Below are 26,228 nucleotides of genomic sequence, written 5' to 3'. Positions count from 1 at the left end.
AGACATCATCCGGTGATGTCATAACTTCTGATTACAGCTTTATCTTTTGTGACCCTAAGTTATGAAGCATCTTAAACACTATTGGAAAACTACCTTTGCCCATGTATTATGTTACATGTATGTTTACTTTACACTTTATCCAAGCAAATAAGGTTTAATTAAAACAATTAATACTTATATTTCACATAAATTAAACTTTATTTATGGTAAATTAATTGAGTCAATTATAAAAGCATGTATGTTACAACTAAATATTTTATGAATTTGTTAAGTTACAGGAAACAATTCATTAAATAACAATCAATCAACCACATTTATTTCATAAATTTATCTTTATTTTGTGTAAGAATCTTTGCAGAGGATTTTGCATCTAAGAACAATGATCCTACTTCTTCGATGTCTTCTTTTTTAATTATTGTCCTTTCGTTTACTTTGGCTGTTAATGCAGCAGGAGTTAAAAGTTGCACTACGTACCTAAGCGTTGTTTTTGTACCTAATTCACCGAGAGTTGACAGAGCTTCATCTTCGATTTGCAACCCTTCCGTAGTGGCTCTTAATTTAACAATTTGTTCTATTTCCTTTCTGGAATATGGAAGCGTTCGTATGATTAACAATCTATCTAAGAGATCAAGAGGTATTCCATGCGGTGATACGATATCTTCAGTTCCTCTGATTATGCAGCGACCTCGATTTGTTGCAAAGATAACTATTGGCGCAATTGCGCTTTCTAGTGCACGATGAAGATATGTAAATGTTTCTATATCCAACATGTGTACTTCGTCTATGAATAAAACTCCAGGTACTAATTCTGCAATTCCTTGGTCAATGTATTTATTTACAACTTTGTTTATTTCTTTGCGCAATTTATCTGTAATATACAATGTTAATTTACGTTTAATTTCAAATAAAAATACACAAATATTTTTTAACAATTCCAAATTATGTTACCTGTGATTTCTGTCTTTTTAGGTTTCATTAATTGACCCATCATAGACATAATATCTTGACCTCCTTGTGGTTTGGCATTAGCAACATCCAGATCATGCAACGTTACATCCTGAATGACTTCCTTCTTTTTGTGTACGTCACCTTTAGGTAAAGGAACATACTCTTCTGCTTCCAAATCAAATTCAGTAGCAAAATTATCGCTTCTGCCCTGTCTCTTTACAGCACCATTATTTGCCTCAATGTAAATTACATCCCCTGTTTCGACCTTTTCCTTTTGCAAGGACTCGTATATAGAGGGATCTAATTTCAACTGCTTCGTACCTTTAGCTGTTTTTAGCCCAATTACTACATGCGATACCGTTTTCCCATATCCACCCATAGGATTTTCTGTTTCAGATGGAGTCAGTTCTGTAACCTCCCCTTCATATACTTCCTTAGTCTCTTTGATTCTGAGACCAATGGCTCTTCTAAAATTTTCCATCAAAACTTCTGTCTTTTTTATTTCAGAACTATAGACTTCCGAGCCTACCATGGGACAGAATGGTACTTTGTTACCCAACTCTTGAGCGATAGCTAATGCAATTGCAGTTTTTCCAGTGCCAGGAGGACCAGCTAATAGCACTGCTCTACCAGCCATTTTCTTTGATTTTATCATGTCAACTACTACCCCAGCTGCCTAAAACACACATAATAAGGAAAAATCATTTTTATAAGCACCTTTTTAACATTGTTACAAAACGAAGTTCTCACACAAAAATATTTGATTTTAAAAATTAATTATTAACATCTACATATTTTAAAAAAAAACAATCGTTTTCAAAACGATTTTTATTATTTTTTTTATTTATTGATATGCGAATAATTCTAACCTCACGAGCCTCCTCTTGACCGACAAGACCTGCTGCAGCTTGTATTGCAACTCCATTCTCGTCAAGACCCAATCCTTTTATGTGTGTATGAGCTGATATTCTTTGAGTCTTTGCGGTACTTTTTACCTCTTCGATCTTCATTTTCTTTGTAAATACAAAGATTTTAATACCAGAAAGCACGTTGCATAAATACTTGTTTGGTTGATATAACGTCTATCCCCACTACATTAAATCGTCATGGAAACAAAGATTCAGGAATTGGTACGTAGGGAATGTTACTAATTGGAGATATTAAAATTCATGGTACTGCGAAAATTAAATCTTTTCTCTAGAACCCTAAATCTCATTAATTAATCCGCATTTAATTAATTAATAGTAACAATATAATACTGAATCAATTAAAAATTGCATGAATGAGTGAAAAAATTATGAAATATATTGTATGAAGTATGTAATAAATATTATTATAAATATATATTATAAATAATATTATAAATATATATGGTTAGTAGAATACCAGAGAGAAAGTTCCTCTCTGATATTATATTGGCGATCTCCCTAATTATCTATGCTCTGGGTCAACTTATATGAAGATCACGATTAATTCTCTTCCTCAACAATAGATGTCTTATAAACGCATCATTTTCTCTAAAGTACTCGTATAGGTAGTTAGTTTGTATATAAAGATGTTATAAGACATGAACTGTCGGGTCCGATACACCTGGCACAATATTCGAGCAAGTTCATATAATTTAAAAGTTTTCTCATTGATTTGACATCGTTGAGTTGTGTTCCTTCACACTTACACACAGGCTTTAGGTGTGACGTTGACCTCTCCTTTTGGATTATGTTATCTCTTCTTTTTTTTTTTTTAATTTTTATCTCAATAGATATATTCTATTTATTAAAAAAATTGAAATAACAAGGAAAATGAAAACTATGTAATCAGGCAATTTAATCTCTATTAAATCGTATATGAATAGTTATACAAAATCATATTTTATACAATAGTTTTCTTTCTTTGTCCTCACAATCTGGTACTACAACCTGAGTATCCTTCATCTGAAATAGAAATTTCATTTGTAAACTACTATTTGTAATGTTCTATGCTTATAAATTTATTGTATTCACCTTAACATGGGCATACAAAATAATGCCAACCAAGGTTAAAGTTATACCAATTACTTGATTTATGGCCAGTGTTTCATGGAAAATTAACGAGCCACCTAAAAGTAATAGGCAAAATTTGGAATGTCCTACCATGTTGTAGCTAATTAATAAATAAGGAATAATAAGAAAAATAAAGAATAATAACATGTTAGATTTCTTCTTTCATAAAGTAGTGTGAAAGGATACGTTAATGGAGATGTTTTTCCAATTATCCAATAGGAAGTTAAGTTAACAAAAAATGCTATTATAGCTGATAGTACAACCATGACCTATAAAAAAGGGACACTCAATTATCCAATTCTATTCTTTTGCAAATCCAATGAACAATATTCTTTGACATAACTATATCTACAAGTGACCAACTTCTTGTAAATGTTCGTTCTACAGGCTCTAAAAATGGCACAATAAAGAATAACATAACAGCAGATAGAGGTGCTTGATAATATAACAGTTGCATTGGATCCATTTGAAACTCTCTTTGCTTTATGTTTACCATCTAGAAACATTAAGATATTTTAAGTAAAATTTAATAAGTACTGTATAAAAAATAAAAGCCATACCACTTGGTATAAGGATGTTACAAATACTCCCATGGTTGCATATACTGTTCCGATAATATTAAATTGTATATCATAGCAAAAATTAATTACTACTCCTAATATAATAGGAATTAATGTCAATTTAACAAGTATACTAAATTTTTTATTATAAAATATTATTTGCATTATTATCACGCAAGGTGTAGTTAACATTTTAGCTAATTGATAAGTTCCAACAGTATTGTGAGCTAAACTTAAATTTGTCAACATAACAAATCCACAAAATGTCATTGCAATTAAAAACATTTCTTTAATCGCAATATCTTTTATACAAAATACATCAAATTTTTCACAAATTGTTAATCCGATAAAAGTAATAACAAAGTGTATCATAGATAACGTAATGTTTGGAAAACCAGTATGAATGTAGAGCCATTTATTCAGTAATACAATTACAATGGAAAAGAATATATTCAGTATCAAATAGAATGCCGTGATAATTTTTTTATTCATGTCTTTTTTTCACTGTTTTATATTATTAATATATAATCGGTAAGCTGGTTGTTATTGGTTATGTTTTATGCGACAATAATGCTTTATGTATCTTAATTTTGATAACAGGTCTAATCAAATCCATTACATCCTTATTCGTATCGTAAACTTTTTTTTCATTTATATTTATTTTTTATAAGCATCATTTTGATCGAATTTTTCGTAAAATACATCATCGTTTAAAATTTCAATATGTACCGGGAAAAACACTGAATTATGCAAATTAGCAACAGAAGGTAAAGTCGAGGGCGCCAAACTGAGAAGCGCGAAGCGTAAAGAAGCGTGATACTCGGTGCACCGATGATTGCTGCCCGCTAAAATTTTGAGCAATAGTGCAATATGATTTAAAAGTTAAATTGACATAATACTTATTCATAAACAAAGTAAAAAATGGAAGAATTTCCTTTGGGATATCGAGAAGTTGTGCCTGATCAAACTGTACCAGAGAAATGGAACGAAATCACGTTGAACACGGGTATGTAACCATAACCTTTTTATTTTCACGGAACACACGAAATTATTCTTTCAAAATTAATTTAAAATCAATTTCTTTATTGTATATCAAAGATACTTATTTTCCATTTATGAAAACATGTATTAATTATGAGAATGTTACGCTTTAAACCTTATAAATTGAATTCCTAACCTTATTTTTCAAATAGAAAATAGTTGTACAGTATCTGTCTCTGTAATTATATTATTTTATAGGCGGAAGCCAAAGTACCTTACAGGACATAAAAGTTCCAGAGAGAGCAGGAGGCTATTCATACAATGATGGCTCAAAATATTTTACACGAAATCGATTTATTTATTGGCGTATTTGTCACGATGTACTTGAGTTGGTTGAACACAGTTTAGATATTAATTTAGCCAACTGTAGAGTAAGATATAAGTTTACAGATACACCCATTTTGGATGGCATTTCTATACATGAAACAATTAATTCAGTCATTATATTAATAGCAACCGTTTCTAGTGTTCATAAGTTATCATTTCCTCATCCTGAAAGAATTCACAAAAATGTAAGTAGTTTCCAGAAGGCAGTAATTGAATATTGTATGATTCTAAATATTGCATTAATGAATTGTCATTTCATAGGAACACTCATTAAGTACATATAAAGATTTAGGTACACAATCAATATTTAGTGAAATGTCTACACAGAATGTGAAAAGAACTAAGGAAGATCCACATATGTTTCATGTTATCACAAATGCAGGGACTACAAGTTAGTAATTCGTGACAGAATTTAAAAAATAACATTTTTTAAATATAGTATCCACAGCATTTAATTTTTTCTTTTTTTCTTTTATAGATTCTCCAGTTCCTCATGCAGCTGCATCATGGCTTATTCCACCACAAGAAGCACTGTTTGCTCTTGCTTATAATTCTGGAACTATACTTCTCCTGAGGCTAGATACAAAAACTGGCCTTGTGCACAGCAGTGAATTAAAACAAGATTCAATAGTGCCAAGATTTCTTAGTGGTATTGCAACTGCTTTTAGAGGACGCAATTCTGAAGCCCACGTGGCTATGTCGTTAACAATACATAGTTGTGAAAGTGATACGTATTTGTTTGCATTGTGTCGTGAAGGTAATATCCGTATGTGGTCTTGTAACAAAGCTCAATGCGTGGCCGTGACTGATACGGCGATAGATAATCGTATTGCTTCGCAAGGTGCACAGGGCCATATATTAAGAAAAGCATTGGGCCCTAATAATGAATTATATTTGGGAACTTTTTTAAAATTTAGTACTAGATGTGAATTTAGTATTTTAAAGCCAATTCAAGATAATGGGATGTTTAAATTTGTTAGATTATGTACCAAGTTCGCACAAGATGTATGTACTATTTACATTTATTCATATTGACTATAAATTAGTTGCCATCTAAAACAACTTTTATATGTATTAATCTTTACAGCAACATTTAGTTGACTTTTTCTTTACCACTACTCGATTATGGGCTGTTTGGAGAACCACTGATATGGATACAGTTGAAGTAACACATGCTCAATTATCATTGAGTGGTGGACGCGTTAACTCTGAATGGGAAGCTGCGATTCTAGAACAAACGCCAGACAGAGACTACATTCTTAGTGATGCTGATACTGATCCAAGACAAGCATATATTAATTACATTTTTCACCCTGGTCAGTTCTCTTTAGCAGATATAACAAAAGCATTGAACATATACAAAAGATCTAATTTTTTGGAAGATAACATTCTTTCTGCTGCGGAATTGAAAGAACGCGTATGTATTGCGGTAGAAGCTGAGATACAAGCTGAAATTATGGATTACGAACTTATGGATGAAGATTATTTAGAAATTGCCAATCGTTGTTGGTCAAAATTTTATTCTTGGGTTATACAGTATCATGCCAATAGTACAAGGCCAGTGGGATTGTTACTACTGCCTAGCGTTTACGGAGTAGTTTTACTTAAAAAATCGTGCTTCTCGCTTTTGAGACCAATGGAAGCTTTAGAATATTTAATGTTTTGTAATGAAAGATCATATACATCCCGATTCAAAACAACGCCGGTTTTGTCACAAGACGAAGATATATGTCAGGATCTTATCACTTTAATGTCAGCATTAGTACTGTTAGAAGAACAATTATCCGAAGAAACTAAAACAGCGGTAAAGAGAGAGCTGTATCATTTAAGAAGTCCAGACATTATTATTGATGATTTATTGTCAAAATTGATGTTGGAGTCGGAAGAACCGATTAGTAATTTTATCACGCATCATCTTAGCTGTCACAAATTATCAAACGTTAGAGATATATCCAGCGCTATGGCAATGTTGTTAGAAACATTAACATATGATCTTGGACAACCAAACAAAGTACATCTTAATAATGATCATGATGCCTCGATACTGTTACTCAATATAAATCACTTTTTTAGTAGTCACTTAGGCATCTCCGCAATATCGAAAAGTGTAACACAAATAACACAATTGAGATTCGCGATCTGCAGAAATTTATTATTTCTGCAACAAATAATACTACTACGACCTGAATTATTTGATTCACGATCATTACATTCCATAAAATCATCATTAGCACCTAAGACAGTTGTGTTAATGCAAGCTTATTATGTTGTGACGTGGATATGCGAATCCACAGCATTACCAATGCCTGTACAATCTCTATTAGATTCTAGTGTTCAGCGTCTAGCATTATTGAAACTTGTTGATTCGAGAGCAAATATAGGATTCAAGCAACATCGATCTTCATCATTATTAGAATTATTTATAGAAAGCAGTGGTGCAAAACATGCTCATAATTTGATGGCTCATACAAATTTAGATGCGACTAGTTTAATTCCATGGCATTATGGGATGTTAACGCATATTACTTTTATCGCACAGCTCGTGTATCCTTTCATAGAACTATCGATTTATTTATGCACGTGCGTATATATTAGTTATATACGTGGTATACGTTTCTTTTTTGTCTTAAAATTTTTATATATTTCCTTAATAAAAGATATATATCAGATGGCCGAGATCGGGAAATTTTATCTTCCCTGAATGGCTATTGTCTAGTTGTCAGTTTTTGCTGGTTCAAGAGTATGTGAGGCTTCTGAATACATGGTGCGAGTGGAACAGTGCATCGAGGAAATTTATATTAGCAGTCGCGTTGCTTGAAATGGGAGAAGCGCATAAAGCTTGCGATCATTTCCTTCGAGCTTCTAGAGGAATTTTGACAGATGAATTTTTAGCCGATGCCTTACTCGAATCTAGCGTACTATCCGAAAATAATTCGTTAATTCAGTATTATTTGAAAGTTATCAAATTATTTGAGGAACATAATGCTTCCGATTGTATCATAGAGCTCGCTGAAACAGCTATATTAATGGCTGATAAAGATGATCCTAATTTGCCAACACTTCACTCAATAGTATTCATGCAACATTTGAACTTGGGTCACCATATAAAAGCTTACAATTGCTTAAATTCGAATCCGGATGTTGCACGTAGAGTAGATTGTTTGAGACAATTAGTAGTGACTCTCTTTGAACGTAAAAAGTTAATAGATTTAATTTCATTTCCGTATGTCGATATGTATGAAGATTTAGAGAGAATAGTAGAAGGTAGGGCCAGGAGTGTGGACCTCATAGAAAATAATTACTACAACTTTTTATATAGCTTTCACATAGATAAAGGGAACATGCGAAAAGGTATTACTTTAACTTATTATGAAATCAGTATTAAACCTTTTTTTATACAGTAATTGATTTGTTTTACAGCTGCGTCAGTGATGTATGAGCAAGCTATGCGATTAAGTCAAGAATCACAATCTGTTGCGATCGTATCAAGGCAAGCTCAGTGCTTGTTAGCTTGTATTAATGCATTACATCTTGTCTCTGAAAAGTATAGATGGATCGTTAGGCCCGTAATTGATCAAAACTATTTGGAGGAAATGGATTATGAAGTACAGACAAGAAGAAGCATGAGTAGCGAAGATATTTTGCATTATAAAATAAAAAAACAAGTCGAAGTTCTTGAATTAAATGATATAAAGAGGGAATACTACATTGTGGATGCAAGATTGAAAGTATCGAAAATAAATTCGGAGTTGCATATTGTTTCACATGCTGGACCCTCGGAGCTTATTATTATACTACCAACTATTGGATTGTACACGACAGCGTTGCATTTATGCGATGAATTTAAAGTTAATAAAAGTTCTGTGCTTGAAAGTCTCGCTTCACAGTGTATACGTTTAAGTCGAGGAGAAGATCCAAACGCATGGGACTGGCTTATTCAAAACGATATATTTGACATTGGTTTATCGAATACAAATATTACAAACACCGCTTGGAGATTGTTAGAATATTTAACATTGAAACATGAAAAAGATAGATACAGTGAGTTGCATAAAGCAGTCACTCGGAAATTACTTCAAGAAGGAGCGTTTATACCTCAATGGTTATTGATGTCATACAAGGTAAATAATTTTTTAATCATTATATCATATTGTATAATATATTGTTATATTATATTCTATAATAAAAGATCACTTGGTATTTACTATAGAAACGAAATGCTGCCGAACTTCTTCGTCTTATGTTAAATGCTGGTAGAATATTAGAAGCTAGCGAGTTAGGAGTTGAATACATTAATGCTGTTATGGGTGATGGCAAAGAAAATTTTGGTCTTAAAACGCACTTAACATCCGTAACTACACCAGTTTGGTTGCCACTTAACATTTTAGAAGTGCTATTATATGAATTAAAAGAAGTCAAAGAGAATCCTACCTTTTCCGAGGTACGTAATTTTCCTATTGTATACATGTATTTTTTTCATAAAAACATTAATAAAAATATTAATATTAATTTTAGAGCTATCAAAGATTACAAGGAGCATTGCAAAGCTATGAACAGAAAGTGATAAGGGTGTCAAAGGATATGATTGAAATAAAATTAAGTAACAAGAATTGCTAGTAGTAAGTAGAATACTTATATTAGTGGTTAATAAAGTAATACTTTGTTTTTCTATTATAAAAAAATATACATATTATAAAAATATTTAATATGTGCGGACGTGTGTGTAATTGTCTCCGCTGATGATACAACTATCTTTACACCAGTCTTTATCTATAATGTTTTAGGAAAATCTATACTATAAAAGATAAAATTTTATGTCACATATTTGGAACAATAGTATTAGAGATTGTCAAGCATAAATCGGTGCATGACTAATTGATATCACCGTCGTAAATACAATAATAACGCCAAGAATCGCTGCGACAATCACGGCAACCATTTGTGGACATCTTTTGAACAAAACCTGAAATAATTGTAAATTTAAAATAACCTACATTTATGAATATAATTTATAACAATTGATTATTTTGTTATGAATATATGAGAAACTATGAACAAAATATTACCATCAAAATAACTATCAAAGCAAGAACGAAAATTGTTCCGACAGGTAGAAGAAAAGATGCTGCCCAATAATGTCTCCGTATTTCGGGATCTAAAGAAAATCATGAACAGCTTGTGGTAACAAAGTTATGAAAGAGAAATTAACTTCTTAAAACTGTGTAAAGATACAATATCGGAACTTATTAATCTTTATCCTATATGGAGATATCTCACCATTGCGCCAATGAGTTTTGTATACTTCGTAAGGAGGTATGCGAATTCTCCTTATGATACTCTTATTTGTTATAATTACAGAATCAAGGAGATTTTGCGTATCTACAGATTGTACTCCACTTGTGAACCAGTCTCCTACAATGTACATAGTTATTATAACAAGTTTTATCTCTATTTTCGCGTGCTCAAAACGTTAATGTAAATGCAATTAAGAAAGCAGGTTCGGTTCTATATAACTGTAATCCAATATCAACATTTCGCGTCAATAAAAAGCTATTATTTGTACTACAGTATACGAGTGCCAACAATAATAATTATTGTATATTGTAGAATTAGTTAGGATATACATATTTGGGGACAAAGAATTACTACCATATTCCTCAAGCTGTTTCTATAAAACTGATTTTTATATTTGTAATCATAATTAGCTGTATTTTACCTCGTTTATTATTCCAACAATGCCTATTACACTAATATTTTTATTTAATTTGTTGTAATAGTCTGTGGTCTTACTAAGCTACTAAGAGGTAAATACAAATTTATAGTAGCTGTTCACCATAAAATAAAATACTTTTATATAATTTATAATAAAGATGTACTCAACATGTTGGAAATAGTATAACTACATTTGTATAAACTGGTGTTTTTATGTAGATTATTTTTTTACATTAAATTTTTCGTCAAACTTTGTTACTAAACACGAGAAAAACACTAGTTTATAGATAGGTACATCTACTTTCATATGTGTTAGCAGTGTATGTATTCGCGTATAAGTTAGATTTTAAGTACTATTATTTTATTGATGTTTTATGTAAAACATGCGGTGTTTAAGTTTTTAATAACAAAATTTATTAGCTTATAAATGAGTACATACAATAAAATGTTAATGTGTGTTAGCAATACTTACCCCAAATCATAAACATTGTTGCATATTAAGTACAATAGTTCAATGACCTGAGTGTATCTTTTGATTTGTAAAAACTGCAGAATTTGATTCCTTCAAACACAATTTTCTACTTCGCGCATGAAAATTGAATGTATTTTATTTACGTTTCACAATTGGGATAAACGAATGAATAATTAAATCGTAATTCTAATGATAAAGATAATTAAGAAAAACAGAAGATGATTAAAGCTATGTTATGTTGACAAACTTACATAGTAGAAGTTTTATAAAAGCTTATACGATTGCAAAATGTTAAATAAATCAAATAAAACAACTATAATATTATTTATTTATATTACTACTAATATAAAATGAGAATTAACATTACAATATGTGCAAAACTTGTGCATTAAATTATCTCGGGGTTTACAGATAATGCATATACAGGGTGTATAAAGAATAATTTTAAGTAAACGACGCAATATGCGCGTGAAGAATACACACGCGTCTGAATTACATTTCCATAAAGAAATTATTAATTTAAATTAATTTCTATAAAGAAATTAAAAAATAAATAAAAAACCTTCAAGCTATAAGAAATACATGCTTGTTTTTTGAACAGCCTATATGAGATGTATACATACGAACTAGCACGTTGTATACCTTAAGTAACATGACGGCATTGAATAGAACTGCTTGATTTGTTGATATTTTATATGTAAGATCGAATTTGTAAAAAAAATTCTAAAAATGATAAAGATATCGGCGTTGAATGAAGAATCCAGCGAAGAAAGTGAAGAGGAGGATTTACCGAGTATCACGAAAGAAGCACAAGTACGTATCAACACTGTTATTAACTTTTTATTTCCTTAAGAACTTAACCTATAAACTTGTCAGTTATTAAAACATGGTTAATTTCTACCGGTATTCAAATTTTATATAAAATTATACACAGAGAACATTCAGATTACATATCTATTTAGAAAATTAAATATCTACAATAATCTGTCTTAATTTACTATAATTAATTATATTTTATTTAAGGGTGTTTTGTTTTATAGATCATTTTATAATTGAAAAACACATTATTTAGTTAAATAGTCATGTATGATTCATGTAAACTCTTGAATCTTCTTCCTTTGAATTTTTATTCTTCAGAGGAAATAAGATTTATTATACATTATTAATAACATATGTTTCATTAAAATCTAAAAAATTTGATTTGTTTATATCTGTTTCAGGAACAAATAGCTCTTACCGAATATAATAAAGCTTTAGTATTATTAAAAGAGAATAAACAAGAAGATGCACTGAATATTTTTAAAGATCTTTTAGAAACTGAATTGCTGGATGAGGTTGAAAAACCTGAAATACCCGATGGTAGATCTAGGCCAATGTTGTCGTTAAAATATTCTTGTTTCAAGAATATCGGGGCTATACAGGCTATGTTGGGAAACTATGATGAAGCTGTAGAAAATTATTGGGAAGCAGCTAATTTAGACGATACAGATGTAACATTATGGTATAGACTAGGTATCTTAGCTATGAAAATCTCAAATTTAGAATTGGCATGTTCATCATTTAAGCAAGGTTTAAAGTGCAATGCAAACCATTGGCCATGTTTAGATAACATGATAACTGCCTTATATGCAGTTCCTGACTATATGAATTGTCTTTTGTACATTTCTATGGCATTAGAACGTGATCCCAATTATGTAAAAGGTTTAGCTTTTCGTGATAAAATATTTAAAGACATTCCATGCCTCGAAGAATGCTATAAATTGTACAATAGTGACTGGCAATTAGATCCACCATTATATACTCAATATGATCATCAAATAGGAGATAAGTTAATAGCAGAAGCGCAGGATATTGCTAGAAGATGGGCAGAAACATGCAGAGTAGAATTCTGTCCTAAACCATTGCCAGATCTAACACTAAGAAAACCCATAAAAAACTATACTTGGTTAGACTTAGGAGAATGTTTATTGGATATGCATAGATATATTACAGAAAATAATTTGAGTTTTGTTAGTAGAATTAATTTAACTGTTCATAATTCTGAAGAAACAGCCAAAACTCATACTGAGGGAGATACTCAGGGAAATAATGATGTTAATACTGATCAGGAAGTATTGCAAAATACCATAACAGAGAATGAAAATGAGGTTGAAAAATCAATGAAGATGGAAATAGATGATGCAAATTCTCCATGTGAAATATTTGATGACAATCAATGTGGTGGTGCCGAATCTATGATGGATATTGAAATAGAAGATGATAAAAAGTCATGTTCCAGCGATGTACAAATAATAGATGATGAAGACCTTTTGAGAATTTCAGATACTGATGGTGTACAATTTGAAGAACAAAGTCAAGCAAAAAATGATTTAGATGAGCAAAATAACTTTGAAGTAGATGAAAATGGAGATAAATTACAATTGGAGAAAATAATGGATGATGCTGGCAATGAAGCACAAAATGATAATATTAGTGATAAGGATAGTAACAAATCTAATGATGAAAAAGACTCAAAGAAAGAAGACAAGGTACAATGTAAGGCAGAAGAAAAATTGAATGAAAAGATTGAAGGAAAGGAAGAAGTACAAAAGGTGAAAAAAAGGAGAAGAAGTGCTCTGTGTTTTCTGCAACAATGGGCTTGGAGTTGCAACAGTATGAGACGTTCTGCAAGAGTAAGAAGTTCGAATAGAAGAGAAGCTGAAAGAGATGATGTTCAATTAGAAGAAACTCTTAGAAGAATATTTCCTAGTACATTATTGTATGTATTTATATCTATATTTATGTAATTTATAATCAGTGTTATATAAACTGTTAATATTTTAGGCCAGATACAGTAAAATTAACCAAAGATGATCATTCTAAAAATATGGATGATTCTATGGATACAATGGATTTATATCAATTGTTTGCTAATCAAGAAAATAATAGTAATACTATAGAGACAGTTAAAAGTTCTGACAGTTCAAAATCTCCAAGTCCTGAAACAAGGTAGGTCTTATTTCAGGATGAGCAACTAAGTTTTTGTAATAATTAATTTTCTTTCTTCTATAGTCAACAACAAAATTATTTCGGTACAGAATCTGAGATAACCGAAGTAAATATGTTCATTAATGAACATAGTAGTAAGAGTAATTTAATGATAATTATAGCAAAATATACGGAATTTTTAAGCACCAAATGGAACCAAGAATGGTCTAAAGGAATATTAGAGATATATTTGCAAGCATATACATTTATGAGGTATAATAAATAAATGTGAGCTCTTTTGTGTAAACATGTCTCAGATAATAAAATGCATTTCTTCTTTTCTACAGGGAGCACATTCCACATCCATCACCATTTGAAGAAGATATAGATGATGATATTTTGAAACTAGATACTGAAATGACTTTATTATTTGGTGAACTGCATACAGATAAATGGTTAAGCAATAAACCAGACATAGTACCGTTTTCAACGTATGTTCTATTCTGTTTGTTTTATTAGACTTCTCCAATTAAAATAATTAAAGAATTCCATTGTCTATTTTAGATTAGATAAACTGGGTACAGGAATGCCATCTGAGGAATTGGGGCATATAATTTTTACAAGCGTTAGGAGAGATATTTTAAATGAAGAAAATATTCTGATATTTCTAAGGGTTTTGTGGCTCAAAGCTAATATCTTTTTGTGCCAAGGAGACACAGACATTGTTATTGAGACTTTAGAATTGGTAAGTAACTTCAATTCCAGCACAAAGAGATTTTTCCTAATTTATCTAATCAGATATTATCTTTTTAGTTGCTAAGTCATATGCAAGAATTGGCAAAACAAAACAAAATGGTTTATTTAAAATTGCCTAATTGTAAATATCATTCTAATATCAGTATTAAAATAGTGGAGAAGAAACTTAAGTCTATTCAGAGAGGACAGAAATTAGGAGAAATACAAAATCTGTATGACGAAAAAAAATACGCTGAGCTAGCCTACATATTACAGGATACATTCAAGTTCGCAAAACAGGGAAATAAATTTTTATCCGCAAATGATAATGTCGTTGATAGAGTACAACAGTTATCCATGTTACTAGATAGCTTATGGCAGCTACAACAATACGAAGAATGTTATGTATGGGCAGAAGCTTGCCTCAACGAAGCATGGCAAAATTATTTAAATGCTTCCGATGATATAGAACAAAAGAAATGGACGAGGTCCGTCTTAATGGCGCTTGAAAAATTAGAAGCTTGTACAATTGAAGTAAGCACTTTTGTTGTAAAATATTTACCGGAAGCACGTCTTTCGAGATTAGTACAAAATTTGGTTCACATTGTTTGCAATCAATTAGATGTATCGGAAAATACTGTAGAGATGCCACTTGAAACTGTTTTACCGTGGATCTTATTGCATTATGTTTTGCAATATAAAGAAGACAAAGAGAGAGCAAAGGCTGAATCGTCATACAAAAACAAGCATAGTTCTAATTATTCTGAATCAGATGATGAGGATGAAGGTGTTCCAGCATCTATCATGATTTTATTTATTGCCCATGACTTTATGGGAAGACACTCATGGTGTTGCTATAACGAAGCAAAACTCTTATTTTTCACTTTAAATTTAGTTATCCCAAAATTGGAAACCCCTCAATTTTCCAGTATAAAAAGTAAAGTTTCAAAATATTTAGAACAAATATTTTATTGTCTATATGGTCATTATAATAAAGTGAACAAAGTCCGACCAAAACATATAGAAGACCATGGAGTACCTCAAATGAAAGTGACTTGGGAGGGAGCACAGTTATTGTTTAATTTTTATAAACCCAAGCAAATACCAGAATTTCATTCACCCAGGACTTTAACAATTAATGCAGACACGGAAGATCTGTTTAAACGTATAATAAAGTTAATTCCTCAAGAAAGTGATCCGAATCAAGTGATTGATGAAATGATGGCTTATATAATGGGTGAACGAGACACAATGCCAACCGTTAAGAAGCTTCTGCCGCATTCCATGTCCACTATTTATTATCTCCTAGCAGATTTTTGTTTCAAGAATTGTAAATGGAACACAGCTATTCGGTATTATTTATTGGATTTATGTTTTCATCCAACAAGATTGAGTTCTTGGACTGGACTAGCGATGTCATCCGGCACCGTAATAGAAACCTGGTTAAATAAATATAAACCAATGTAAGTAGTGCTTCAAACTTTTTTATTAATATGATATAACACAAATTAATAATAATGACTGTTTATTTTATTTTAGAAACGAAGACTCACTTTTAGCAAAAGCGAAATTAACCCAATCCAGTTATCGACATGCTGTCGAATTGGATTCCTGTAATCATATTATTTGGACTGAATATGGGACATTCGCATATGTTGTTCATTCATTTTGTTCACGATTACTAAAACAAGAAACAGACACGTTAAGTATGGAACGATTTGAAATCTTAGAAACTAGAAAAGAAGAAATGTTGGAAATCGCTTATCAGTGTTTTCAGGCATGTGCTCGTTTATTTATTGGTACTAAAGATGGAACAATACCGCATGATGAAAGATGGCTGTATCAATATATGCTCGGAAAGATAGCCGAAAAGAAAAATCAAGATCCTCCTATATATTTGGAACATTACGCGAAGGTATTTGTAAATCTGTATACCATTTATATTGGACATAGGTGATATATATTCTAATTTGTTTATATTTAATTGCAGGCTAGTGAATTATTATATCACAATAATGCACAATACCCACGTAGAATAAGTCATAAATGTCCACAGCATTTTTCGGTTGAAGCATTAGAAGTACATTATCGAATTCATGCGAGCATATTAAAATATCTTGAACAGCATGAGGGGAAACCTCTAAAGAAAACTTTAGGACAATTGCTTCAATTTCATCTTGAGAAATGTGCCAAAGGGCCCTTCATGAAGTATACTTCAAAACTAAACGAGAAGATTAAAGAGGAAAATCTTTTTACAAATAATAAAAATGCCGGAGGAGAAGTGGAATTTACAGCTGAAGGAGACAGAAATATTGTTACGATCGGTCGACGTTCAAATAGCATTGAGGAGATTGAAATCATAGACAGAACAAATAAAGGATTTGGAACGAGTCAACGTATTGAACATGGGAAGACAGAAACACGTAAGAGATCTCTCGCAGAATTATCACAAGATAATGCAAAGAGGATAAAATTAGGTAACGTATCTCATTTGCAATTAATGCAAGACGTTGTAGCTTTAATAGATGATGTAATCACAAAAGTTTGTGATATGGTTTCACAAAAAGAAAAGAACGATGAGATTATGGTATTATCGAGCGATGAAAGTAATGAATCAAAATCACAAAGAAAGAAAGTGAAGAGAACTATTGAAAAGACAAAGGTGAACGTAAAATCAGAAGACAATAAGAAAGGTTCATTAACATCTTTAAAAATTGGCACTGTATTCGAAAGTGAAGGAAAGTCGGAAAATGTTCAAGACTTAATGGACGCTCTTATGAAACAAGCAATGGAGATTAGTCAGGAAACACGACAATCTTCGCCTGAAGATGAAGACACGAGAAAGTTTGAAGGGAAATGGTTACAAAACGAAGATTTGCAATTAGGTAATAAGGAAATGAAAGATAAACCTCCCGATAAAAAGAAACTTGCAAGTACTACGAAGGAAGAGCTAACTTTAAGTAGGAGAGGTTCGCAAGAAAGTACAACAACTACGCAAACAACTACGACAACGACTGAAACGAATAATTCTAGCTCTAGTAGCAGCGATGAATCAAGCAGTAGTGATGATAGTTCTGATAGCGATAGTTCAAGTGACACCGAAAGCGACTCTGGTGAAAGTGAAAGTGAGAAAAAGAAAGAGGACTCGGTTTTTGTACAAAAAGAAGAAAATATGACTGAAGAAGAAGTTGCAACTCTAATAACATATTGCTTAGCTGGTTTAGAACAATGTGTCTTAAGATTTTCGGAGCATTACAAATCGTTTTACAGACTATCGCATTTCTTCTTCAATAATAAGACTGCTAAGGACATAATAAAATGCAGGAATCTTTTGTTGGACAGTTATAATTGTCAATTTTATCGAGAGGAAAGATTTCAAGGACTATTTGCTGATAGAAAAAGCACTAATTTTTTCAATGTAAGTATTTTTTATTATACTTCTTTTAGTATAATATTATAATATTTTTAATATTTATAGCATAGTATAGTATTATAATAGTATAATATCGTATAGTATAATATAGTATATCTTCAATATAATATTTATTCTTCTTTAAGTATTTACATGCGAAATATGCGCGTTTAAGAAAATTTGTCCAATAACAGTTGTTGGAAACCATCTGTATCAATCGCTTGTATAATTTTTGCATTTTTTGGCCTGTCAGTTAAATTAGTATAATCTACAAGTATCGAGCCCCTTGCGAGTCCATCGATTACAGGACTCACATTTCTTACTATAGATCTTGTTACAAGTTGTGGCTGTAACATAATTGCAGCAGCCATTCCATCTGAAATAACCCATGAATTGGACTTTGTTAAACTTTTCCGCTCCGCTTTGTTTAAGAAATTCACAATAGAAGAATTTATCTTTCCCAATACATTTATACGCCAATCCTGCTCAAAAATCACTGATATTTTATATCATTTTTAAAAATATAAATTAATATTAATTATATTAATATATTATATTAATATATTATATTATATTATATTAATTATATTATATTATTTTAAAATAATTACCATGGATATGTAACTGTTGATTGCTGTCTCCCATGGAAATAAAACACTTGTAGTGTTCTTATTCAGTATCATATAATTACCTTCTGGATCTTGATAGAAATTGAATTCAATATTAGGTGAAATATTACCAACTCCGCTAACACTAGAACCTAATACGATGTGATCTTTTAAATACGTTAAAAATAGAGGTTCTAATGCAATTGCTGTAGCAACATTTGTTGATGGACCAATACTTAATAAAGTTATTTGATCTATAAATCATAATAAAAATAATTAAATATAAAGTCTTAAATTAACTTGAATTTATTGCGCTAAATAATTTGATAATAATTAATTATTCACGTGGATATTGTTTTACTAAGTCTATGAGAGCTATAGCTGCATGTTTACTCTCATCAACTTTAGCAGTGATCTCTTCCATAAAGTTAAAGTCTCCTAGACCATCAGAGCCAAAGTAATTATTTTCATTATATTCATTATATCCATTTATTAATGCTTTATGTGCTCCTTTATACACAGGTATCTGGAAGATATTGCAATATAGAATGTTTAGTTTATGTAAAATTTATGATATACTTACATCACTTCTGTTGGCGACAGTTAAAATCTTAAGTACATTAATAACTACATTTTCCATATATGTATTTCCATAAGAACAAGTAATTGCTAAAACATTCTCTTTGGACTTAAGAGTCAAAAATATAGCTACTGCATCATCTGCCCCAGCATCTGTGTCTATTATAATCTTTTTCGAAACATTGACAGACCTTAAAAAAGTTTTACTACTGCAATAAATTGCGTTAAAATTTTTTGTAACCTACATAATTGACAAGGCCAATATAACAAAATCGTAAATTGAAGCGTTAAGTAGTAACATCAGTAATTTAGCCATACATAGAGCCATACATGTCTACATTGTATTACATTCTAGATTGCAAAAGTCATTTGCGAATTAATACATTCATATTTCATTCAACTTTCATTACATTTAACTTTCGTTCATATTAATAAAAAAATTAATCTTATATAAGATTATAAGACGCTAATTAACTTAAGACTTGATATAACGCAGTTATTAAAGATTATATTTTCGGAAAAGAACAGGAAGAGATAATTTTATCTATCAATGTTGAATGAGACTCGAACTCCTCATGTTCCTCCGAATGTCGTAAATTAATTTTTTCGATCTCGGAACGTAAATTTTAGCACCCGATCAAAGTTGTGACTTCGTTATATCAATTTTTAAATAAATTATTAAGTTTTTACCTGACACTGTACAGCAACAAACAAAATGAGATTATAGCAAACAGGTTGCAACAGAACATACAGTTCTTCATCTTTATTTTTTTCAAGCAAAAAGAGATATTACCTAAATGAGAACAGTAAGGATTGTAAGCAAGAAAGTAACGAAGCATATATTTATTTAACATTTCCTTCCATCAACTGTGTTATTTTATCAGATATATTTGCTCATGTATTTTTATGGTAATGGTATAATTGTCACATAAATTTTTCAGGGCGTTTGGCACATACCAAATAGGGAAGTTGATAGACCAGGAAGTTTCGCATTTCATATGTCCCGTTCCGTAACGTTATTAATGCAAGTATTGAAAGAGACAAACGATGGTCGAATGTTAATGCAATTGAGCGTGCAACTTGGAAAAATTCCAGAATCAGACAAGTACATTTTAGATAAAAAATATACTTTACCTTCTATACACATACTTATCAACAACACTTTTTCCAGCGAAATTGTTTAACGTTCCAATTCATAAAATTGGTTCATTTTTCTAGAAAATATTTACGTGATTCGGAAAGAGAGCAGTTATCTCGTCAAGCATTGACTCTTTGTTTACAATCTCTTAGAACTAAGATGCAATTAATGGGAACAAGTACCTCTGATCTTGCATCCAACACAAATGCAGATGCTAGAACTCAAGTACTTCTTGACACATATTGGGTTTATCAGAGAGCTTTAAAAAGTTTCCAAACTAAGGAGCAAACTATACAAACACTTGCTTCTTTACTGGTAGATACATATAAAACGTATATCGGCAATAAAGTAAGTGAAGATTTTAAATAGAACATATATTATAATCGTTAATATATAATTATTTTATTTGATATCTTGTATCTGTTTTATTAGAATTTGGAAGGAAATGTTTTAGAAACTGCTACAAAGTATTGTAATGATTATAATTACAATCGGACGGTTTTAAACAAATTTTTCTCCAGCCTTGATAAACCATCTACGGAGAATCAAACACAGCCTCAAGCGACATCTCCAACTCCTGTAAATTTCATGCTTCTATATCATTTCATGTTATCAATCATAAAGTGTTATTGAAAAAAATACGATATAATCATAAACGTGATAAGTACGCGTAATGACGCATTAACACGTTCGTCGCCATGTCGCACATATCTATGCGACGGGTATACTTCCGTGGGGGCCCCGTCACCAAATGATGGTGACGCTCTTCTTGTTCGAGTTAATTAAATATACGATATTATATATAGGATATACAACATAAAAATATTAAAAACACATACCATACCTTTTATTCGAGTTAATTAAATATACGATATTATATATAGGATATACAACATAAAAATATTAAAAACACATACCATACCTTTTATTAATTTATATTCTGGATAATATATTACATTATCCTATATCGTATGGTATTCGTTATAACATTCCAAACACATTTGGGGTGATTTTGGGCACTTCGAAAAATAGTTAGACTCTGTCATCACTACTCTCCTCACGTTCAAATATATTTTCACGCTGTTTACTGAACATTTTGAGGAGGAAAAAATCACTGATGTACGTCTCACAAGTATGCTTCTCGATTAAATGAAAGATCTCAGATATCTGCCATGAGATCCCTCGGAATACTCTAGCTGGATAGCTTATCGCTTTCTCCATTTTAGAAATAAATAATCTTTTCTTTATAATGAATCAAAGGGAATAAATAATGAATCGAAGGCGATAAACGATGAATTCCTGCCTGTCGCTCTATTTACGTTCTGCATACCGGTGGTCGGATTTGGGCCCCGCAGGAAACTTAGCCTAATCACGCTGAGCGACGGACGTGTTTTAAGTATCATGTATCCAGATATCATATATCTCACTACAACAATATTAGAATACGTAACGGTGAACGATAATCTTTCGCCCCTGTATCGCCCAGCTAGTATTCCTTCCAGTAACGCACAGTACAAATATGTCAATATTAATGCAATTTTTATTTTCGATATGTATAGGTAGTTGCCTCTCAACCGCAAGTGACTTCGACGTCGCCACAATCTTCTCAAAATCGAAAACCATACCGAAATCTAACATCCACTGGTCGACCAAGAGGACGTCCACCCAATGTAAATAAATATCTACAAGCCATGCAGCAAAGTAGTAATGCAATGAATCAATTCAACGCGAAACCTACTTTCGCTAATTATATGGGGGCATCAGGAAATCGTTCCTTGATGAATCCCTATTTTATGCATCCATTAGTTGATCCAAATATGTTATCCGCTTTATTAACAAGCGGCTTAGGCAATAGTATGATGGATCCTTTATCAGCAATGAATTACTTGAATCAAATAGGCAATTATCAGGATATTCTGAGACAGTATCAGAATAATCTTACTTCTTTGTCAAATTTAACCAGTGGATTAAGTAATACTATTGCCACTGCACCTAATATTAGCAGTGTGCCAACAATGAGTACCTCCAGTTCTAGTATGAATGTTGCTCCTACCATGAGCAATTTGAGTAACTTAAACAATTTGACTGTGCAACAGTTACTAAGTCTAAGTAATTCTACGGCAACAACAGTGCGTTCCACGCCTATGTATGAACAAGCAGCCACGACAAAAACTACCACCACTGTGTCAATAACTAAAGATAGACCTAGTATATCAATAACCCCAGTAAATACAGTACCACCTAAAAGTAAACCATCGAAACAGAGTCCACAAAATGACTCTCTACCAGTTCAACTTCCAAAGTCTCTACAAATATCACAACCATCGAAGCCTATCTTACAACCACCAACTACGCAAGTGTCTCTGTTGAAGCCATCCGTTATACAAACACACGTTAAGACTAGCCCGCCAAAACAAATAAGCGCTCCTCAAATTCGAGTGTCAAAGTCATTGACAGAGCCTCAACCAGCGCACAATCCTTCCTTATCGCATTCTCCTCTGAAAAGTAGTGCCACAACAAATCCATCTGTGATTCCTCAAGTCGTACACACAGCGCTAAGTCCGTCGATTGGAATGAAACAAACACTGTCTATGAATGTACCAACTTCGCACTCAGGAACTTCATTACAACATAAATTGTTGTCAAAGAAAAATTCTCAAAGATCGTATTCGCAGATGAATGTACAAAATGTAGTTAGAAAAACAAAACCAGCTAAAACAATGTCTGCGTTACCGAGTAACTTATCGAATATATTAAGTGCGATGCCTGGGAACTCGACAATGACGCAATCCCCTTACATACCACCAGAATTGAGTGGAATTTCTGTAAGTCCGGTAAATCCTCAAGCTAGTTTGAAAGGTCCAAGTACAAAATATTCACAATACAAAAAGTCCTCTACGAAAACGAAACCAGCATCAATGGATATTTCTAGTTCTTTGCCGAGTTCGTATTCTCAAGGAAATTCCGTAGAAGCTTTCTCGATGCTTTCACAATTGAAACAGCATTCGCATTTAGAAATTATACCTCAACAAAAACCTCAGCAAATGAAGACGGCTATGGAATACGCGAAAAATTTGTCTTCGGGAGTTAGTGTAATTCAGCAAAAAGTGTCAGAATCTTTGAGGCCATCAGACTGCAAGAATATATATGACTTACCAAGAGGAAAGTCGAGTAGTGCTTCTAACAAGAAAGGAGAGAAATCTACTAATGATAGTGTCGAAATTATAACATTAGACGATTAAATCGTCGCTATGAAAACATTTTTAGTATTTCATCCTTTTCTTAATAATTTTTTTTTCATCCCATTCTTGAGTTTCGTTCATTGATGTATTGTTCATGCTGAATGCAATTTGTCATCCGCAATTTACAATGGTCGTGGTATATAAATGATAAGGTACATAGTCATGCAAATAATATTTTCTAACGTTTTTGCAGTGTACAGTTTTATTTCCATCAAGAACGACTGAAATAGCCTTCGTTCGCTAGCCTTCTCACTTCTGTGCCTAATGGAATCATTCTCTATGAACGGTTTAATTATCACATGTGAAAATAGATAATAATAGACGTATTCTAAAGTATGAAAATAATTGAGATGGAATTTTTCCATAAATTATACATATATCTAAGAGACTATTTGTATCTCAAGAAAAATGTAGTGAAAGTTTAATTTTTCACTAGTTAGGATGACAAGCCTCAGGATGACAATGCTTGAAAATCACTACTTTTCACAAAGTTCTTGTAAAGATCGAAATAGCAACACAATAACGAATATAATTTCACTATAATTCCAAGGAAACGTTCTTGCATATTAATAAAATGATATATTATTTTTCTACTCTATAAATTCAGTAATCAATACAATTTTCTTTGTACGTAAAAAAAAAGGATAGGCAAGTGTAATTAAACATTAGCAAAACACTTGTACATTTTTAATGAATAATTTATAGATATCTTTTTTATTAAAAAGAGTATATATGTACATATATATAGTATTGTTTATTTCAAATAAGAAACTCAAAATAATCCTTTTCTAGCTTATAGTTTGTTTCTTTGCAAAAACTATGAAAAATGTAACTTTTATATATATATATAATATATATATAATCTACAAATTCATTATGCTAGTAATTTAATATTAAAAAAATGTTTTATATATTTATACAATATTTTTAAAATATTTATATGTACATCTATGTTAATTTATTTGGTAGTTTAACCGAATTTGCAGGAAAACCACGAACACCCAAACCTTTGATGGCAAATAAGTAACCAGCATGTGGTTGCTCTTTTAACTGATTTTCGTTTAGTTGCACGTTCGCTGTTGTTACATACAAGATATCCAGATTAGGACCACCAAAAGCAACACTTGTTACTTTGCTGGCACCTTTAATCTTAACAAAACGCAACAATTTGCCCGTTCTCGGATTAATATTGAGAACCTAAACATTAAACATATTTTCTTCTCAGAAAATAAATGTCAATTATTTCCTCTACAATGCATTTTATAATAATTACGAATCACCATAGGAATGTAGTAATACTCACACAACCGCCGTTAAATACAGCAACCCAAAGGTTCCCATCCGTATCTATAGTCATACCATCTGGGAATCCAGGAATATTATTTTTTTTTAAATCAAAAACAATCTTCTTATTTGCTATAAAATAGAGATTTAAAATTGTAAATTTTGATTAACATAACACAGAATGTATACCAAATACATTGTAAATTTCTTACATATGGTTCCTGTTTGACAATTGTAATCATATGCCACAATCTGATACGTAAATGAATCAATATAATAAAATATATCATTATCAGGATTCCAGGCTAATCCATTACTTATGGATACCGGAGATATTTGTTTTTTCAATAAAAGATCATCACCCATAGAATAAAAAGATCCTGCATCAAATGGAATATCTCCATCCTTTTCAAGACCCATTGTTCCTACGAAGAAAAAGAAATTACGTAAGAATTTATACTATATGTAAGAATTTATACTATGTGAGTAATATACTTTCATATAAAATAATTTATATTTTTAACCAACCAGCCCATAATCTTCCAGAAGAATCTGCTTTTCCATCATTCCATCTGATCTCTGCTCTCTTACCATCTGCAGTAGTCAGTGTTTGAGGTGTACATTTTGCAAGATCTTTTTCACTATTCCAAGAAAGTAGCATTACATCTATACCAGATCCAACAACAAATTTGTTGGTGCTACCTTCAACAGGAATAACAAATCCAACTGGTCCATTTTCTAATGTAATGATAAAAATATATTTATAAAACAGATTATAAATACCAAATTACATAATACAAAATTCTTAATTACTTACCTACGAAAACAGATGTAGTAGTACCTGTTACAGGGTCAAATCTGAATACTTTCTGGGCAACTATATCAACGAAATATAATTTTTGAGAAGCACAATCCCAATGAGGACCTTCGCCGAGACTGTATGGTCCAGCGAATGGTTCGACAGTTACTTCTGACATTTGCCTGATTTAATAGTTAATTGTTAGTTACTAGTTATTATACACACGTATAATTTATACAATAACAAATGCTTTTAGAACACAAAAAGTACAAAATACAGAAAGTAAAAGTACTTAATCTTTCAGCAAACTCTAGATTTCAGAATTTGCCAGATCGAGTTATTTCTTCATTATATACCATGACTTA

General features: G+C 31.4%; 7 protein-coding genes across 14 annotated transcripts; 2 read left to right on the top strand and 5 right to left on the bottom strand.

Moving 5' to 3' along the window:
* Positions 1-174: 174 nt before the first annotated feature.
* LOC132914745 (ruvB-like 1) lies at positions 175-2,181 on the bottom strand. The gene is made up of 3 exons (XM_060974105.1): positions 1,818-2,181; positions 949-1,624; positions 175-868 (listed from the first exon to the last, which is right to left on the bottom strand). Exons 1-3 carry the CDS (start codon positions 1,956-1,958, stop codon positions 315-317), a joined length of 1,371 nt encoding a protein of 456 aa, XP_060830088.1. The 5' UTR covers positions 1,959-2,181; the 3' UTR covers positions 175-314.
* Positions 2,182-2,748: 567 nt separating this feature from the next.
* Positions 2,749-4,319, bottom strand: LOC132914742 (solute carrier family 35 member E3-like). Of its 2 annotated transcripts, XM_060974100.1 has the most exons (5): positions 3,548-4,316; positions 3,331-3,483; positions 3,174-3,256; positions 2,949-3,087; positions 2,749-2,879 (listed from the first exon to the last, which is right to left on the bottom strand). In XM_060974100.1, exons 1-5 carry the CDS (start codon positions 4,037-4,039, stop codon positions 2,811-2,813), a joined length of 936 nt encoding a protein of 311 aa, XP_060830083.1. In that variant the 5' UTR covers positions 4,040-4,316; the 3' UTR covers positions 2,749-2,810. The 2 variants fall into 2 exon arrangements, with proteins under 2 accessions (XP_060830083.1, XP_060830084.1); XM_060974101.1 differs by lacking the exon at positions 3,331-3,483 and having other exon boundaries at positions 3,548-4,319.
* A 17-nt stretch (positions 4,320-4,336) lies between these two features.
* On the top strand, positions 4,337-11,088 carry LOC132914736 (nuclear pore complex protein Nup160 homolog). 2 transcript variants are annotated; one of them, XM_060974085.1, is made up of 10 exons: positions 4,337-4,553; positions 4,787-5,100; positions 5,177-5,306; positions 5,394-5,920; positions 6,003-7,459; positions 7,584-8,266; positions 8,336-9,036; positions 9,126-9,356; positions 9,431-9,534; positions 9,700-11,088. In XM_060974085.1, exons 1-9 carry the CDS (start codon positions 4,469-4,471, stop codon positions 9,530-9,532), a joined length of 4,230 nt encoding a protein of 1,409 aa, XP_060830068.1. In that variant the 5' UTR covers positions 4,337-4,468; the 3' UTR covers positions 9,533-9,534; positions 9,700-11,088. The 2 variants fall into 2 exon arrangements, with proteins under 2 accessions (XP_060830068.1, XP_060830070.1); XM_060974087.1 differs by lacking the exon at positions 4,337-4,553 and having other exon boundaries at positions 4,831-4,908; positions 4,979-5,100.
* Positions 9,526-11,236, bottom strand: LOC132914743 (uncharacterized). Its single transcript, XM_060974102.1, has 4 exons — positions 11,100-11,236; positions 10,193-10,327; positions 9,982-10,070; positions 9,526-9,878 (listed from the first exon to the last, which is right to left on the bottom strand). The coding sequence occupies exons 1-4, from the start codon at positions 11,113-11,115 to the stop codon at positions 9,765-9,767; spliced, it is 354 nt and encodes a 117-aa protein (XP_060830085.1). The 5' UTR covers positions 11,116-11,236; the 3' UTR covers positions 9,526-9,764.
* Positions 11,237-11,730: 494 nt separating this feature from the next.
* LOC132914735 (calcineurin-binding protein cabin-1-like) lies at positions 11,731-25,795 on the top strand. Its single transcript, XM_060974084.1, has 13 exons — positions 11,731-11,912; positions 12,320-13,857; positions 13,923-14,087; positions 14,151-14,339; positions 14,414-14,557; positions 14,631-14,811; positions 14,880-16,264; positions 16,341-16,716; positions 16,792-18,219; positions 20,342-20,505; positions 20,619-20,886; positions 20,971-21,117; positions 22,098-25,795. Exons 1-13 carry the CDS (start codon positions 11,829-11,831, stop codon positions 23,778-23,780), a joined length of 7,752 nt encoding a protein of 2,583 aa, XP_060830067.1. The 5' UTR covers positions 11,731-11,828; the 3' UTR covers positions 23,781-25,795.
* Positions 18,210-21,113, bottom strand: LOC132914739 (inosine-uridine preferring nucleoside hydrolase-like). Of its 6 annotated transcripts, none has more exons than XM_060974091.1 (6): positions 21,028-21,113; positions 20,091-20,193; positions 19,405-19,609; positions 19,167-19,347; positions 18,825-19,075; positions 18,210-18,695 (listed from the first exon to the last, which is right to left on the bottom strand). In XM_060974091.1, the coding sequence occupies exons 1-6, from the start codon at positions 21,071-21,073 to the stop codon at positions 18,384-18,386; spliced, it is 1,098 nt and encodes a 365-aa protein (XP_060830074.1). In that variant the 5' UTR covers positions 21,074-21,113; the 3' UTR covers positions 18,210-18,383. The 6 variants fall into 6 exon arrangements, with proteins under 6 accessions (XP_060830074.1, XP_060830075.1, XP_060830076.1 ...); XM_060974092.1 differs by having other exon boundaries at positions 19,405-19,606; XM_060974093.1 differs by having other exon boundaries at positions 19,405-19,591.
* LOC132914741 (regucalcin-like) lies at positions 24,651-26,151 on the bottom strand. Its single transcript, XM_060974099.1, has 5 exons — positions 25,882-26,151; positions 25,593-25,802; positions 25,277-25,489; positions 25,084-25,196; positions 24,651-24,977 (listed from the first exon to the last, which is right to left on the bottom strand). Exons 1-5 carry the CDS (start codon positions 26,039-26,041, stop codon positions 24,729-24,731), a joined length of 945 nt encoding a protein of 314 aa, XP_060830082.1. The 5' UTR covers positions 26,042-26,151; the 3' UTR covers positions 24,651-24,728.
* Between the last annotated feature and the right edge of the window lie 77 nt (positions 26,152-26,228).

The sequence above is a fragment of the Bombus pascuorum genome, chromosome 15 (genome assembly GCF_905332965.1).
Source record: "Bombus pascuorum chromosome 15, iyBomPasc1.1, whole genome shotgun sequence".
Lineage (NCBI taxonomy): Eukaryota > Metazoa > Arthropoda > Insecta > Hymenoptera > Apidae > Bombus > Bombus pascuorum.
The sequence above is the reverse complement of the archived record's forward strand: the minus strand, read 5'-3'. Positions and strand labels throughout refer to the sequence as shown.

Excerpts from the sequence above, each read along its gene's own strand:
- LOC132914735 (XM_060974084.1), top strand. The coding sequence starts at position 11,829 with ATGATAAAGATATCGGCGTTGAATGAAGAATCCAGCGAAGAAAGTGAA. Across the intron at positions 14,558-14,630 it reads GACATAGTACCGTTTTCAAC|ATTAGATAAACTGGGTACAG; the intron begins GTATGTTCTATT and ends TGTCTATTTTAG. Across the intron at positions 16,265-16,340 it reads TTAAATAAATATAAACCAAT|AAACGAAGACTCACTTTTAG; the intron begins GTAAGTAGTGCT and ends ATTTTATTTTAG.
- LOC132914742 (XM_060974100.1), bottom strand. The coding sequence starts at position 4,039 with ATGAATAAAAAAATTATCACGGCATTCTATTTGATACTGAATATATTC. Across the intron at positions 3,257-3,330 it reads GTTGGTCACTTGTAGATATA|GTCATGGTTGTACTATCAGC; the intron begins GTTATGTCAAAG and ends CCTTTTTTATAG. Across the intron at positions 3,088-3,173 it reads GGAAAAACATCTCCATTAAC|CTACAACATGGTAGGACATT; the intron begins GTATCCTTTCAC and ends TTTATTAATTAG.
- LOC132914736 (XM_060974085.1), top strand. The coding sequence starts at position 4,469 with ATGGAAGAATTTCCTTTGGGATATCGAGAAGTTGTGCCTGATCAAACT. Across the intron at positions 4,554-4,786 it reads CGAAATCACGTTGAACACGG|GCGGAAGCCAAAGTACCTTA; the intron begins GTATGTAACCAT and ends ATTATTTTATAG. Across the intron at positions 5,307-5,393 it reads CACAAATGCAGGGACTACAA|ATTCTCCAGTTCCTCATGCA; the intron begins GTTAGTAATTCG and ends TTTCTTTTATAG.
- LOC132914745 (XM_060974105.1), bottom strand. The coding sequence starts at position 1,958 with ATGAAGATCGAAGAGGTAAAAAGTACCGCAAAGACTCAAAGAATATCA. Across the intron at positions 1,625-1,817 it reads GTCAAGAGGAGGCTCGTGAG|GCAGCTGGGGTAGTAGTTGA; the intron begins GTTAGAATTATT and ends TGTGTGTTTTAG. Across the intron at positions 869-948 it reads TAAAAAGACAGAAATCACAG|ATAAATTGCGCAAAGAAATA; the intron begins GTAACATAATTT and ends TGTATATTACAG.
- LOC132914739 (XM_060974091.1), bottom strand. The coding sequence starts at position 21,073 with ATGGTTTATCAAGGCTGGAGAAAAATTTGTTTAAAACCGTCCGATT. Across the intron at positions 19,610-20,090 it reads TTGTTGCTGTACAGTGTCAG|TAGTAAAACTTTTTTAAGGT; the intron begins GTAAAAACTTAA and ends AATTTATTGCAG. Across the intron at positions 19,348-19,404 it reads CTGTCGCCAACAGAAGTGAT|ATACCTGTGTATAAAGGAGC; the intron begins GTAAGTATATCA and ends AATATCTTCCAG.
- LOC132914743 (XM_060974102.1), bottom strand. Across the intron at positions 10,071-10,192 it reads CAAAACTCATTGGCGCAATG|ATCCCGAAATACGGAGACAT; the intron begins GTGAGATATCTC and ends GATTTTCTTTAG. Across the intron at positions 9,879-9,981 it reads CTTTGATAGTTATTTTGATG|GTTTTGTTCAAAAGATGTCC; the intron begins GTAATATTTTGT and ends CAATTATTTCAG.
- LOC132914741 (XM_060974099.1), bottom strand. The coding sequence starts at position 26,041 with ATGTCAGAAGTAACTGTCGAACCATTCGCTGGACCATACAGTCTCGGC. Across the intron at positions 25,490-25,592 it reads TTCTGGAAGATTATGGGCTG|GAACAATGGGTCTTGAAAAG; the intron begins GTTGGTTAAAAA and ends TTTTCTTCGTAG. Across the intron at positions 25,197-25,276 it reads TTGTCAAACAGGAACCATAT|CAAATAAGAAGATTGTTTTT; the intron begins GTAAGAAATTTA and ends TCTATTTTATAG.